Source organism: Antedon bifida, chromosome 3 (genome assembly GCF_963402885.1).
Source record: "Antedon bifida chromosome 3, ecAntBifi1.1, whole genome shotgun sequence".
Classification (NCBI taxonomy): domain Eukaryota; kingdom Metazoa; phylum Echinodermata; class Crinoidea; order Comatulida; family Antedonidae; genus Antedon; species Antedon bifida.
Window position 1 is genome coordinate 23,818,378 of NC_136228.1, and position 16,709 is coordinate 23,835,086.

The 16,709-nt window shown below is 33.1% G+C and overlaps 1 protein-coding gene across 2 annotated transcripts; it reads left to right on the forward strand.

The window, feature by feature from the left end:
• The first annotated feature begins 890 nt into the window (after positions 1-890).
• On the forward strand, positions 891-14,615 carry LOC144838048 (phosphatidylinositol N-acetylglucosaminyltransferase subunit C-like). Of its 2 annotated transcripts, XM_078693406.1 has the most exons (9): positions 891-1,060; positions 2,572-2,683; positions 7,680-7,749; positions 8,893-9,032; positions 10,185-10,294; positions 10,446-10,501; positions 10,614-10,758; positions 11,937-12,103; positions 13,468-14,615. In XM_078693406.1, the coding sequence occupies exons 2-9, from the start codon at positions 2,584-2,586 to the stop codon at positions 13,505-13,507; spliced, it is 828 nt and encodes a 275-aa protein (XP_078549532.1). In that variant the 5' UTR covers positions 891-1,060; positions 2,572-2,583; the 3' UTR covers positions 13,508-14,615. The 2 variants fall into 2 exon arrangements, with proteins under 2 accessions (XP_078549532.1, XP_078549533.1); XM_078693407.1 differs by lacking the exon at positions 891-1,060 and having other exon boundaries at positions 1,637-2,683.
• Positions 14,616-16,709: the final 2,094 nt, after the last annotated feature.

The window sequence follows — 16,709 nt, forward strand, 5'->3', positions numbered from 1 at the left end:
AAAAGATGCGTGCTCAGTTATCAAATTCTGACTACACTGATCATATCCAACAATGTCATATAGATTATTAATAATAATTATTGATGATGTAGATATTAAAAGATGCGTGCTCAGTTATCAAATTCTGACTACACTGATCATATCGAACAATGTGATATAGATTATTAATAATATTTATTGATGAGGTAGATATTAAAAGATGCGTGCTCAGTTATCAAATTCTGACTACACTGATCATATCGAACAATGTGATATAGATTATTAATAATTATTGATGAGGTAGATATTAAAAGATGCGTGCTCAGTTATCAAACTATGACTACACTGATCATATCCAACAATGTGATATATGATATTAATAATAATTATTGATGAGGTAGATATTAAAAGATTCGTGCTCAGTTATCAAATTATGACTACACTGATCATATCCAACAATGTGATATAGATTATTAATAATAATTATTGATGAGGTAGATATTAAAAGATGGGTGCTCAGTTATCAAATTCTGACTACACTGATCATATCCAACAATGTGATATATGATATCAATGCTAATTATTGATGAGGTAGATATTAAAAGATGCGTGCTCAGTTATCAAATTGTAACTACACTGATCATAATACTGTACACATAGTCCTATGCAATTAGACATTGATTTAGTAGTACTACATATCATTTGTTATATTAAGAATGTTGTTTCAGTGTTATTAAAATACTTATCGAATTTTTTTTTAAATAAAAATATTAGTTTTGCTACCTATAAATTTATATATTATAATAACATGCTAGAAGTTATAATAATGTGATCTTTATTACAACTAAGAAACAATTATATACGAGGATGATACACACTGATAGCTCTCAGTTATCAAAAAACGACTACACAATATAGCTCCAGTCTGTGGCCGAAACGGTCATAGGCTATGCCATAATGCCCAAGATAGCAGGGTGCACCACAAGTTTGATCTGATTAATTTAAGTTCATATAGAGAGCTCTTAATAAATAATTAAGTCGTGTATGGATCTCCTCGTGTTATGAATGATAGCTATAAACAGTATGTTTTTCTTTTTGAGTGGTCAAACCATGTAAAACAGCTACTTTATTTAGCACCTCCTCCTACTAGCTAGGCTAATGTCATGATTAATGCCTAGCTAAATGGTAGGCCTATGCCTAGTAGTGTAATCAGAGCAGAGTGTTACATTAGGCCTAGCCTATGCCTAAACTAGCTAGGCCTAGGCTAGGTCTGCCCTTTACTAGTCTAGACTAGCTAGCTAGGCGGCCTACCTACTAGTACTAGGCCTAGGTCTAGCTAGAGAATGCTAGGCCTAGCTAGGCTACTACTACTAAGACCTCCATGTTATTTATTAAAACTTATTCAACTTACTAGCAGCATGGATTAAGGAATAGAAGGTGCATCGACGATGACATCAAACGATTTTCCAACGTGCTTTCCTATACTACAGCACTGCTGCCAATCAAACAAACACGCTCATTGAACTCCGTGTTTCTAACCGCAGCCCTCTATAGAACGCTTCGAATCAACTGTTACAATTGTTTAGAACAAAATGTAGCCATGTAGAAATCGTATGCGCAGTCTGAATGTTCTATTGACATGTCTGCGTCGATTAATTGACAAAAACAATATATTGCTGAACAATTCTGTTTTAATTTCATCACAATCGGACTACAAAAAGTTCACTTTCTTATGACTGGTAATTTTAAGTAGTTGGTAATATTAATAAAATATGCAATTTTTATATTTGAATTATCATATTGGCCTGCCACCTCCTACCATTAAAAATTGCGTTAATCTATAGAATATTAAATTATGCATTTGACCATGTATATTTTTACCGTCTCTTGTGGTCTCAAGTACAACAAACATGTTTTTAATATATGGCTAAGCAGTGGTTTCTTCATAAATCTCCTTAATTATCGATTACATCTTATGTTTAGCAGGAACAGCGTGCATGAGGTAGAAACATGAGCAAGAATACAATATGTCAGTATTGTACTTACCACCTGTGAGATTCAATTGAAATGGTGTACGGCAGCATTGCGCTAATCACACATGTGCTGCATGCTGTCTCGATATTTTGCTAATGACCTGTTTGACCAAATTGTGACGTAGGAAAATGGCTGAGGATTACCGATCGCAAGGTTTGGTAGTGGCAAAGAAATTGGTCTAAAAAGCACATTTTTCGTACAAATTTGCCGTTCTAATATAGACTAATGCATAAAGGGGTATTAAAAGGTACCCCAGCTCGAGCGGCGTTAATATCGGACTTGTGGTTTAAGAAGAGATTGAGGAACAAATTTTGCCTTAGTGCTAATATATTATAGATATTTTTATTTCTAGAAATAAGTTTAAATATTGTTAAATTTTTCATTCTAAAAAAATGTCAATCATCAACTTATTCGCCACAAAACATCACTTATTACAGAGGGCAGTCTTCAGTTTCAAAATAAACCTAATCAGTATTTTGACAACCCACAAACATCATTTCCTTTATGCCCCAAACATTAGTTGACAGTACAATACAAACCTTTTTATCTTTTCTATAGAGGTGATTCCTAATGGAGAGAGAAAAAAACTGGAAGAAAGTGCTTTACATAAATCAATGTTTTCCTGATAACTATGTTCAAACGAGTTTCCTTCATGAAATGGAGAAGAACGGTAGGTAGGAATACAGTATGATACTTATGGTGGCCTATATTAAAGTCTAAGGAAAAACTTTCAAAATGTCATGTAAATTTTGTTTTCGCATTTTCAATTTTTAAATGTGCATGCCGCGTGCGTGTAACTGTCTGTGAAACATGCCATTTTTTTTCAACAGAAAGTTAGCGCATGATATAAATTACACTTTTGCTAAGTTTCAATTTAAAATGTTATTTGGTTTTCGATCTATGTTAAAGTGGAGCTACACTCAGACTTTCTCAGCTTATATTATGTTTAAGTATGTTTAATTGAAAGTGATTACATACAAAAAACAGGGAAGATATGGCAATATTTTCCAAAAACTAATTTCTAAAAAATCGGTCAGAAAATAGTGTTTTTTACTACATTACACTTTTTCAGTAACTTAGGGGTTATTAGTTTACAATACGTCGCAAAATGTGTTACACTTAGCGACTGACGCGTTTTAGTCGCCGGTGAACGCGTTGGTGAAATGTCTCCCTTTTGGTAAATTATGTGTTGGGAAAATGGCGAATCAATTTTATACCAGGGAGTTGTAAAATAATTTTTACAACTCCCTATTTATACACACAATTAATACGATTTGTTTAGGCCTAAGTAATATTTCCGATAAAAATGTCAGCATAATTTACATGTAACATCATGATTTGCACTGTACAACAACAGCATAATAATCTTAATCAAATTGCTTATTAATTTTAAGCTAGGCCTAGCTAAATCGTCTGCTCAGCCTAGCTAGCTAGGCTTGAATTCATGTCTAGGTAGGACTGTAGTCATGGGTTCGAAAATGCTTGGTCGTTTCGTCCCATTTATCGTTCCTGGGTTTTCTCGCACATTAAGAATTGTGAAACACAAAATTCTCTACAAAACAAGACTGGTATTGCTCAGAATAGTAAAGAATAGTAACGGATGTGGAAGCTTATGTCTGACTGAAAAGCAACTATTCAGGCACCCTATCATGGGTAGGCCGAGATTGGGTGCCAGAACAAACTTCACTGCTGAGTAGTGTATAAGGCTATCAGGCAGCCAGCTAGAGGCCAAGCAGCATCGTTACATACCTAGACTCTAGTAGGCCTAGGCCTAGCTTTATTGAATATATAGCCACGTCTTTCTCAAATCTCGTTAAATTTGACATTTTAGTAATAATCTCATAATCACTTATTACACTGTGAAACATGATAGGGTCACATCCAGAATGTTTTAATATACTTTTCGCCCGTCAAAAATAACATCGCGACAATAACAGATCGCCAGCTGCAGTGTGAAAAATGTCGTGAGAAATGTCACGTGATCATACTCCCTAGCAAAGTAAAAAACCCAATTGGACCCAACGGGGGAAAGTGTCTATTTACGCGAAATTGCGCGATGTATACGCAATAACAATACCAGAAATAAAAAGATCTGGAAAAATTACATATAAAAACATTTTATATTTTTTTTTTAGTGAAGAAATAAATTTTTTAGGAATATTCAAATATACCCCCCTTTTGCATGTAAAAGAATAGGAAATTACAAGGTATCCCCCCAAAACGCAAAAAGGCGTGATTTTCAAGAAAATCATACTCATTGAACAAATTTTCGAAAAAAATATTAAGTATGAGGGATGATATTTTTAAAGAATAGTTGAAATGTATGAAAAATAGCAATTTTCTGGGTGGAGCTCCACTTTAAATATGCGAAATTCGTAAAATCAATAAAAACAATTCAATAACAATAATATAATAACAATCTTCTATATTATTAGTCTCAAGTCCATTTTAATCAGATACATAATACTACTCGCCACCAGATACTGTAGGCCTATTATTTGGGAGCATGAGTTGATTTTTATGATTTTTTGAGAAATTATCTCAGGCAGATACAAATTGTTTATGGTAAATTTTAAGGCAATATAATTTAACAATATTGAACTTATTTTTATTCCGAAATGAATTTTCTCTGGCTTCAACCATTTTCCATTTGTCAAATGATAACCACCCTAAAAATAGTGGACTTAAAGGGGGATTCTGGGTTTTAAATTGCTTTTAAATATCGTTTATTTACGGTATTAAATAAAAAATATTATAACAATATAGACATGTCAGAATGAAGAAGTAATAACGAGAAATTAAAAAAATTAAATTTCATATACATTTTAGGGTAAATTCATGGAAAGTCTGTTTTTCAGCAGCTTAGGGAAGCTCATTAATATTCATGAGATATTCACAAAGTCACGCCATCAGTGGATTCCAAACTCGCGACGTCATGTACGGTGTGTTTGTCAACTAATTTACATCTCTCTCCCCCTGTCAAACGAGGACCACCCGATCATTGTGAAATACATTTTTTGTAGATTTTCTAAGCTAGGTCTAAAGTGTAATAATAACAGTAGCAGCATATATTTATTTGACATTTAATGAAATACAAAATTTAGTACAGATTACGGAGTCATAAATTATATACTATTAAATTACTATTTTTATACCTCGAATAGTACAGATCGGCTTCACGTACTAGGCTAGGCCTAGCCTAAATCATTTTTTTCATGGGTGAGAGCCATTCTGACCCCTGACTAGGGATTCCATGCCACGATGGCTACGTTAAAACATTGGGGCCCATCATGGGCCTAGCTAGCCTACTACTAAACGATTGGCCCATAAATAACAAAACTCAGTGGATTCCAAACCCATCCTATCAACCAAACTCCTAAACAATCTAAACCTAAAACATTCTACAAAATCGGCTGTAAATATTGAGGCAAAACAAGGTCCGATCGCCGTCCGCATGTATGGTGTCCCGATCGTCTAAGTAGGCCTAAAAAATAAGCCTAGTTTACTCTCCAAAAAAGCGGATACTGCATCAAGCAAGTAGACCAGGTAGTAGGAAGGAGACCTAGCCGATCCGGCCCAGTTAAAAATTGAGCTAGCTAGTGTAGTAGACCCTATGCGAATTGATACTACCAGGCCTTTTACTATAGGCTACACTTGTTAAAATTAGCAATACTTATGTTTACAAATATTCCAACTCTCTCATTCGAGCTATATTATCTATACCATTCCGGTAGGTCGAGTCGACCTTCAATCAAATACTGTACATCGTTCATGTTGTGATTATAGACGGGGTATACTCGACCCGACCAGTTTGGTATTGTATACTGTATCTGCTTATCACGTGACGATGCCAGGCATGGGCAGAGAGAGCACGTGTATCGTCGTCTCGCTCTCCTCGCTCAGCAGGAATGTATACGTTACGCTTCATTGATTTTGAAGGCTTTCCCTAAGTCAGTGCGAAAATCGGCAAACGTAAAGCGCAAACATATCTAATTTTTCACTGTTTTGATGAATTTTCATAGAAAATTGACTTTATAAATGGGAAGACCGACTAAAATTACATCAGATAAGTATAATTTTACAAAAGTAATTGATATGGTTAATGATAACGAGTCGTCGGAAGATTGACCATTTCACGAATTTCCTATTCTGTAACACAGTGTCATATCGCCGTAGCTGCACTTGTAATCTGGCCTCATTTCACAGCCTTCGTTCTGCTTCACTGGGCGCTTATATAAATTATAACTTTTACCGTTTAAGAGACAAGCAAATATATTTTACATTTTTTACTATTCATTTTAAACCCGGAACCCCCCTTTAATAATCAACTCAAAACTTTTCTATTATAAATTTAATGTTCGTGTTTAATAGAAAAGTTTAATATAACTGTTTAATGAATATTTGAATTATAATGAAATGAAAATCTTTAAACCACAATAGTTCTCATGTTTTTAACCATTTAAATACAGCTTGTATGTCAAACTTACACACAAGCATCGTTGTCCATATGCAAATGCATTGATAGTGTACGTCCATAACAGAAATTCTGTACATCCATAACAGTGAATGAATACAAATCCTGCCTTGAAAATGCATTTACATAGTCAAATACTATTATAATTTAAAAATGTTATGTGTTTTTAATTAAGATAAGTGGAACCGTAATTACGTAGCCATAACATCGGCATGGGTTCGAGGCTCACTTACTCCATAGTTCTGGTGGTAGAACGAGTCTTCTCGGATAAGGACTATAAACCGTAGGTCCAGTGTACACATCTGGCTCGTGTGCACTTTAAAGAACCTAGTACATCTTTCGAGACGAGTAGGGGTTACCTGCTGGGCCCTCTGGGAGACCAGTCTTTGACAGAAGAGGTCTCCCAGTATAAATATATATTTCAATCAAGATGAAAATAAAGACATCTTTAGTTTGCCCTAACAAACAAGGCCATATATACATGGCTGCAGTCGCGTGCACAAATTTGAGTTAGTTTTTACTGACCAACCGACCGACATAGTGAGCTGTAGAGTAGCGTTTGCACGCGACTAAAAACATTTGATGGAATGTAGATTTAAATCTAACTGGTTAGAAAAATCAATTTCTATCACGTACGTCCATAACACAGTTTTTAGCAATTTTCTCAACAATGGTTTGTTCTTCCTGAATGAAATTTGGAGGATTAATTTAATAAGTTAAGAAATTTTCATCGCATTATATATTACTTTACTTTTCAAAATACAGTTTACAAAAGTCTTCAAACTGTACATCCATAACAATGGAATTGCCCTCCTATTTTTCAAAATTTTCTTAGCTCATCCCCAACCATGGTGGACTGGTCCTGTCATCTTATAATTTTGTGTCATATATCAATGTTCAAGTGCAATTTCTGGGCACCTAGGTTTGAAAACATTATATAAAATATCATTACTACAAACAACATCATAGACACACACAAAAAAGGAGGTGGGGCATACTTGGGTTGTCCAGAATGACCGGAATAGTACTAGGAAGGTTTAAACCTCAGCTGAACCTCTGAAATATAGTAAAGAGACCAAAGCTGCTAAAAACTATTAAGTTAATTTTAAAGGCTTAAGCATTTTTTATTTACAGTGGGGTAGAACATCTAATCCTTGAGCAGTTTCTTTAACATCAATCTTGATTTTCACAGTGAACATTAAAACATATCAATACTGGAACATTGTACAAGAAACTGGAATGATAACTCAACAACTTTGCAGGTAACCTGAACAATTATTAGGTCAGGAAGCGTGAAGTTCATATACACCAGTAAATATTTGATATACCCTGATGGGAGGTTGCATAATGAAACAATTATTTAAAATTATTATTATTATTATTATTAAATTTAAATTATATTAGATCTATATTTTTTATAAATTAAAACAGCAATTTTTATGTTTAAATTACATAAATTGTTACCATAAACTTTACAGGAACTTTTTACACTTTCCCAAGTAAACATTTATAATACTAGGCAGAAAAATATTTTATTTAAAAGTGCTTCAATTGTGGAATACTTTACATCATTTATGCAGATTTTTCAAAATCCGTTTTTGTATGGAAACTTCCATAATCACCTTGTTTTTTTAAAAAAGAGTGTAGTTTCTGTTTTCCTCTTTTTCATACAAATTAATCTCTTTCTTCACACAGTTTTTCTTTTTTTGCGAAAAATGTATCTTTTGCTTGTTTGAATTAGTATTTACTATTACTAATAGGAAGGTTTCGCAATCTTACGAATACGATAACGAAAACGGATACGTCACGCACACGTATTCGTTTTTCGTAAGCCAGTAAAAATCTGTTTCGCATGGCAACGAAATATTGAGGGCGCCGTCCAAAATATGTCTGCGGTAAATTTGAGCGAAGCGCAGGTACGTGTTGCTTGGTGCTTGGCTGCCTAGGCCTAGCGTAACATCAAAGCGAGTGAGGACTTTAAAAACTGCTATTTATCAAAATTGACCTGGCATTTTAGTAACTTACTTTAGTAATTTACTTTCAATAAAAGTATAATTATATTATAATCATGAATCATTCCTGAATCAAATGCAAAATGTGCAAAATAGATCAAAAACTATACTCGTTTTGTAGTTACGAATATGATTGGTGATATTCGTCAACACGAATACGCTTTACGAATATGAAATGGGGATCAGCTCAAAAGTTTCACAAATGTGTGACGTTTTCGTTATCGTATTCGTAAGGTTGCGAAACCTCCCTATTATCTCTGAAATGTATCAGGGTTTGGTACATCAAAGTTATATCACTAGCACATTGGATCTGCTTAAGGTGTACATAGAACAGAATTACCTCTAGTGTGTGTAAACACAACTTCTATTTATTAAAGTTTTGTTTTCTTTCAGTGTGTGTTTATTTGTGGTTCTTTTCATCTACATGGATTCTGGCCTGCTAGATCCCAATTATTTAATTTTAATATTGGTTTGTATTGTTTTGGTCTGCTATGCATCACGCAGTATCATTGAAAAAAAAGGAAAATATATGGGTATGTAGAAAAGCAGGTTACCATATTTATTTGAATAAATACCCACTCAAATAAAGGCCTCTCTAAAATCAATCCTGAACAATAAAGGCATTTGTTCGAATAGATATGGTAATATGATAAAAACATAATAATAATGTTATTAGCAGTTTGAGAAATACTCCGGTGTACAAGCTCATAGTCACTGTGATGAACAGACGAAATAGCACCGATATGACGTAACCCTTATGAGAGAGGCAAGTCCACAGCGCATTGAAACATTGCTTGTGGAATGCGCCAAATAAATGACCAGGTAGAGACCAGCTACACTACTACAATTGTATAGCATGACACTATCTGGGCTTTATAGACTAGGATGCATCTCTCAAGAGAAATTCTTCTCCATGTCCATACTTAGTACTATGTGGAAAAGATCCAGAAAGTTTACTTGAGCGCCATCCACGCTTCATTATCTTTCAGGGTCTTGTTACTAAAATATAGAATAAATTTGGTGACTGTTTTATCATCATTTACAACATTTGTAAAATTGTTTTATTTAGTGGGAAATATGGTTTTTAGTAACTTCATCTTCATATTGACTCAATTGACATACCCAAGTAGGAGATGGGTAGATTTGGTCTTGGAATATTAGTGTTATTGAACAATGCACCAGATAGGCTACCCACTTTGAAAACTTCAAACTATTTTTGTAAATCGGTCATGGGCATAAGTTGTGAACATTGTTAATACGCTAGGCTTTCGTTGTATGCACTGTATGTTATACATCAACTCATTTTAAATTAACCATATAATTTGCAATAAAATGTGAAAACTTGGATACATCTGAAATATACTAGCTAAATGTGGGTGAATTCAGAAATGCGACAAATTTTGACCACCAAGAACAGAGGAGAAATGCTTATGATGTAATTATTATTATTTTCTGTATATTGTATATTTATATGCTGTAACCATTTAATATATCTAGAATCTGTAAGAGTCCCCCGGGTCTAGCATGTGATGTATGTGTTATTGTTTGTTTTGTAAAATCCGGAATAAATTGAATTGAATTTAATTTAATTGATAAAATAAACAAATATCATACAGCAGATGTGTTTTTGATTTGTAATACAGTGCTTTCAAATAATAAAACTTACATTTAATTTGTTTTTATAGGTAGAGATATTCAAACAATGCTGATTTTCTTGACCTTAGCTTTTGGGCTATCTCCCGTTCTTCAAACACTAACAGAAACCATAAGTACAGACACAATATATGCTATGACAGTAAGTAAGATCACTTCTAATTGATATTGATCGTACCAAAACCACGTTTAATCATTTGTAAAATAGTGAAAGAATAAATCAGGAAATCATGATAAGTGATTTAATATAATTACTGTATGAGAGACTGAAACAGTAAACGTTTGTGTTTCAGGTGTTTATGTTGCTAAGCAATGTATTGTTTCATAATTATCGAGTCAATGAGCCAATGTAAGTAACCGCTGCAAGATCGTGGCCTAAATATTGGTAAATTCTGTGTTGTTGTTTAAAGATTTCTAAATTGATTTTAAATTAACTGTAAATGTATTTTTCGCTGAAACAGATCAAGGTCACTTTCATTGAATGCATCAGTATTTGCATCTGTCTGCCTAGCCTCTAGGTTTACTTCAAGAATGCATGCTTTTGCTACTGTCACCTTAGCCTTGTTGATATTTGCACTCTGGCCAGAAATACGCAAAACTTTGGAGGTAAGTTTTACAGCAAAATAGTTTTCTCTCAAATGTACGAATGAGCACTACCAGCCTAACCTAGGTACTGTATTACGAATATGGATATTGTCATTCATCAATCTAATAAAACAGTAACATTCCATGACTTCTCCAGGTCGTATCATCAGGCCAAATGATGGAATTGTGGCGTTTGATGGGGTTGAGGAGTTGTTAGTAAAATGCTCCTTCAAACCATGCAATACTCTTAGGCAGAAACTGGTTCACCCTAAAGATAAGGTTCCAAAGGACAGGCAAAACAATATTGTTTACAATGCAAAGATAAAGATTGTGATGACTTACTGTATATATAGGAGAAACAAAACAAATCTTAGCTAAACACATGTATCGACATCCAAGTTCATCTGATTGCATCAATTCTACAGTTTATTCACAACAACGCCAACCACACTTTTAACAATGAGGATGTTATATTAGAAAGGGAAACCTAATGGTTTGAAAGAGGTGTTAAACAGGCAGTGTGTGTCAAATGCGAAGCACCTTCCTTGATTTAGCTATCAACAAAATCCCTAGATGTTTTACTAAAACAGCTCATCAACCCTGTCACGGGTCACTGACCAAACGGCACAATTTCATAAAACGGCCTAATGAAACGACCTGGATAGGTCACGAAACGTTGTTATTGTTATTAAACAAGTAAGTCCAGTTGATTGGATTTATCTTTCTAAACCTTGGTACTGTATTTGTAAACAATTTGTAACATGTAGTTATAAACCAGTTGTAGTACCTCTAGAACAATAATTACTATATATGGGTCAATGATTTGACATCTTTTAACTTTAGATTTTATATTTGCCTTGTGCTTTCATAAACCTTGTATTGTATGCTTTTATCCTGGTTTGTTTCAAATTTGATATAAATTAATTGATTGCATTTACACAAGTATGTTGTATATATTTCTTATAAACTTTCTGTTATAACATAGCCTCCACTTCGGAGGAATTAAAAGCAACAGCCCATGGTTTAGAAGAAAAAATAAAATGTGGCTTAATTTCCAAACAACATAAATTCCTCTAACGACTTTAAATGATACTATTTTGATTTCAGGTGGATAATTTATTTCAATGTTTTTAATATTTTGGTATTTTATTTGATGTGCACATTTATAATGTTACTTATTCTTATTTTGCTACTTGTAGGTCCATGTACGTGGTGCGGCACCTATTATGACATTATCAAGTATTACTACCGCACTAATAGCTTTGTATTCAGTAAGCTCTATGGCAGCCTTCTTATTTTCGCTAGTCATAATCACATTCACATTCCTTATTCCGCTTTGGTTAATAAGACTTCAGCCTTCTAAAAAGTATGTATATTTTTCTGATTTAATTCAAATATTTGTCTTTTGCCATTATGTGCTTTGACATGCTAGTGTTTTCTCTAATGTTTTTTCACCAGTTTATGGGGAATACTTTTAAAGCCAAAAATGTTTGCGGCCCTAAATTTTTGCAATATTACATTTTTAACTATTTCGTGATTTGAGTTTCTTGTGTAATTTGTTGAACCAAATTGGGGAATGTATTTCGCCCCCACAATGAACGTCAAAAAACAATTGAATAGCGTCGAATACCCACTACTAGCGAAGTAGATAATGATCGGATGACGAAAAAGCTATTCTTCCAAGATGACAAATGCTTGAAGCGTGTGTTAGAAATACGAACACTTATTCAAACAAGTTCTCGATAATGTTGGAATGGACAGACAAGCCTTTGTTACAACAATTAAAAATCCCTAAAAAAATAACAAAACATAATGTTAGCATAATGTACTTCACAATATTTCATAAAATGGAGCTAATGGAATCTCTGAGTCAGACATTATATCGGCCTAAATGTCGGCCTATATAGCAGCTTACGAATAGTAATTAATAAGAAACATAACCTAGCCTAGTGTTATCACTGCATTTGGTGTTTGGAAATGGTAAAAGAGTGCTCATTCTTATGTTTGGCAGTATCGGCGTGCATGAGGTAGAAAGCAAGAATACAGTATTGTACTTACCACCTGTACCACTACTGTTTGCAGCTGCGCTGATCACATGTGCTGCTGTCTCGATATTGTTCCAAAAGTATTGTTATCGCACAGTTATTTCTGTTGGTTTTATCTTCGCTGCACTGCATTGTTTGTCATTGAATTAAGGTTCACTATTACAAAAGAGAAGCTTAGATTCCATCCAGACACCATATCAATTATCATATCAACAATTTGTAAATCTGTATACCCTTTAAAGATATATTGTCCCCCTAAAAAAATATTTTTTTACATTTTTTTGTTGAATATGTTATTTTAATGTCACATAATAGTTATTCACTCTCACAAAAAATTGAGTCTGAAAAAAATTTATTTACTTGAGAAAAATGTAATTTAAAGCAAAAAATTGTCAAATTGTCTGGAAGACAATGAGTTTTTGGGTAATTTAACTGTTTATTTTGTCTTTTTATAGGTGAAATAATTTTTCCCCCCGTTTGTTTTCTTATGGAAGTGAACAACTTCATTAAAACTGCAAAATGGCCTATTCAAAGTCCGATTTTAAAAATCTTTATTTTTCATGATTTTGGGGGACAATACATCTTTAACTTTTGTCCATTGAAATGCACTACTACGATTGAATGTTATACTGTACTAGAAGTAAAAATAAACATTGTTTCTAGTGACTTCTTTCTATTTTCACAGTAACATTCATGGTCCTTGGGACGAAGCAGTCATCCAGTAAAGCAATTATTACAGAATTCAAAACAGCAGATGTCTCCTTGCCTTATGAAAGAGATTCAGCTTCCATTAATGACTACATTGGGAAGTTGATTTAAAAAAAACAAAACAAAAAACATCAAAGGTATAATAATTTACTATTGACATACAAATATTTGAATGTTTTGAGTTGAATGGTGAGAATACAAAACATTAATTATTTGTTTTATAACACACCTTACTGTGAATTATAATGATGTAAAAAATCATAATAGAAAATGATCAACAGACTGATTATGACTACTGTATTTCTCTCCATCTTTTTTTTTGTACAAAAAGCTGAACGTGCATAGAACCATTTAGATGAGAAAAGCAGGTCAAATGTTAATACACAAAAAAATGCATGTTCCGGTCACTTTTTGAAAAAATGATGCATTATGACCAGTACTGTATAAACATATATACTGCGAACACCAAAATTGGCTACCTACGACAAATATTTATTAATTATTTAAAATATAGAATAAATTTATTAATTTATGCCAAAGGTCAATTACCACACTTCTGGCAATTTTCTTTTGTTAGACTAATTAGAACAATTTGCACCTAGTTTTAATTCCCTCCCACCTGCTGTTAATTCGATACAGCGAAAATAGGTCAAATGTCAAAATTGCAAAAAATGGGGTTTCCGGTCAATTTTACAAAACAATTTCTGTTATAGCTAATACAAACTACATTGTGAACAATTTGACACAAAAATTAACTCAATGTGTCCAGTAAATCCAGATATATAGCATGTTTGTATGAAAATAGCGGCCATTTTGTTTATGCTAATTATGCAAATTGCTTAATGCTGACAGCCGTCCAGTTAAAAAATTCTTTATTCTCATAGTATTGAGAATCAAAATAAAAAAAAAAGATTTCAAGCCCTTGGCTGCCAGACTATTTAGTAGTTGAAGGACTTGATTGGTTTGATAAAGCAAAGTGAAGATGAAAGTACTCTTCACCTGTTTAACTACAATTGTTGTAAAACCTATTACAGTATGTATATCATTTTCCAAGATTTCACAATTTCTGGAATTGCCATTTCTGCTGTCTTCATCAATAACTTGGCCTATATGAAAGTTTTCATGTCATCAAATCATGTTTTCAATTTTCTACAGAAGCAGGTGCAACACCCCCACCCCACTCTTAAATTTCAATGCAAAAGATAGGACAAGTTCAGCACTTTATTTTATAATTTTGCTGCCACACTATAGCCTACAAGTAGCCACAGTTGTTTTTGTAGCAGACAATAAAATAGACCTATAAATCAGCCCACATGAGATAATATACAAATATTTGCTATTACACGCAATGCATCTATAAACATGGTTGTTCGTCTCTACAATCATTTCAATGGATTTTATGAGCAAAATATAATTTTAAAAGACAATAAATAAATGAAATTTATATAAATTAACTCAATGTTGAAAATTCAGATATGTGAAGTTTTTTATGTTTTACTACTGTACATTGTTTTGGAATAAAACATTTTAAATGCAATTCTTTTCAGTCTTTATTTCTGTTTGTATTTTAAGGTTTTAATCTAGGTGTAAGTGGGAAAATGTATTACATCATTAGAAACTCATGTGAAAATAAACAATACCCTAACACTACCATTTGAATGTTCAATGTTTGAATACAAGGAAATAGATAAATGACTTAAGTCACAAGCTTAATCAAATCAACAATAGTGATAAAATACAAATCGAAAAATCAATTCATAAATCACCTTTATGCAGCAGATGATCTACTATTAATTGGCGACCCGGCATTAAATGGGTTACAGAAAACTCTTATATAAATTAGAAATTCTTTTGTGACTCGTGGGAACTATATTAAAGTTTTTTTCATTGGCTCTGGTTGGAGTTGTATCCAATTTAATGGTTTGTGGAATAATGCTTTGAAGAAAATTGTCAAAAGTTGATATTGCTTTTAGAACATTTATTTGCAGTAATACAGAATCCCTTACACCATGTAGGGAACAAAATTAGTGATATGGAATAAAATTTGTGATAAAAAACAACAATTTTAACGTACAGTATGGGTATGGAATCGGGGGTCATTCGAAACATAATAGTCCAAGAGCATTAGTTCATAAGTATAGGCAGACCCGGAAATTTCTGGTAACAAGCTAATTTTTTCAGGAAAGGTCGAGAACTATGATTGGAACATCATACTGAAAGTCCCAAAAAATCCTCCTTGTGCTCTCCGAGAAATCCAAGATGGCGTCCAAAATGGCTGCCATTTTAAATTGGTCTATAACTTTGTAACCGCTTGTCGTAGAGTATCGATTTTGGTGTCAAATAGTTCACAATATATACATTCCTATTTGCTCTAACAGAAAATTTTGTCAAAAAATGGCCACTACTACAGTTTCTGGCAGTTTGACCTTTGACCTGGTCTTATCATATCTCGGTAATGGCTTGTCATAGAGAATTAAGGTTAGGCCCAAATTGTTCAGAACATGCATATTTTTATTTGGTGTAATGAAATATTTTATCCCAAAATGACCGGAAGTGAGGTTATTGACCTCTTATTGACCTATTCATATCTCTTTACCGTATCTCAAGAAATATTTGTCGTAGAGCATTACTTTTGGTGTCATATTGTTTGGAACATATACATTTCTATTTAGTCTAATACAACAGTTTGCCCTCAAATGCTCGGAAGTAAGTTAATTTATTGAAAACTTAAAAAATCAAAGAGCTGCATAGGCAGAGGATATGAATAATGTAGTTAAAATCAAAATCAAAGTTTTAACTCTGCATGTTTTGTACACAGCACATATGCGACCATTTATATGCAACTTTGAGTTGCGTGCAAACGCGACTCTATTGCTCACTATGTCGGTCGGTAAACACTAACTCATATTCATATTTTTTCATTATTTTGACACTGGATATTAATACTTGTAGGCAAATATAAAAGTTTTTAAACATTTTTCAACATTTTTTAACCTTTTCAGCAATTTCGGTCGGTTGGTCAGTCAGTAAACACTAACTCATATTCATATTTTTTCGTTATTTTGACACTGGATATTAATACTTGTAAGCAAATATAAATGTTTTTCAACATTTTTTAACTTTTTCAGCAATTTCGGTCGGTTGGTCAGTCAGTAAACACTAACTCATATTCATATTTTTTCGTTATTTTGACACTGGATATTAATACTTGTAGGCAAA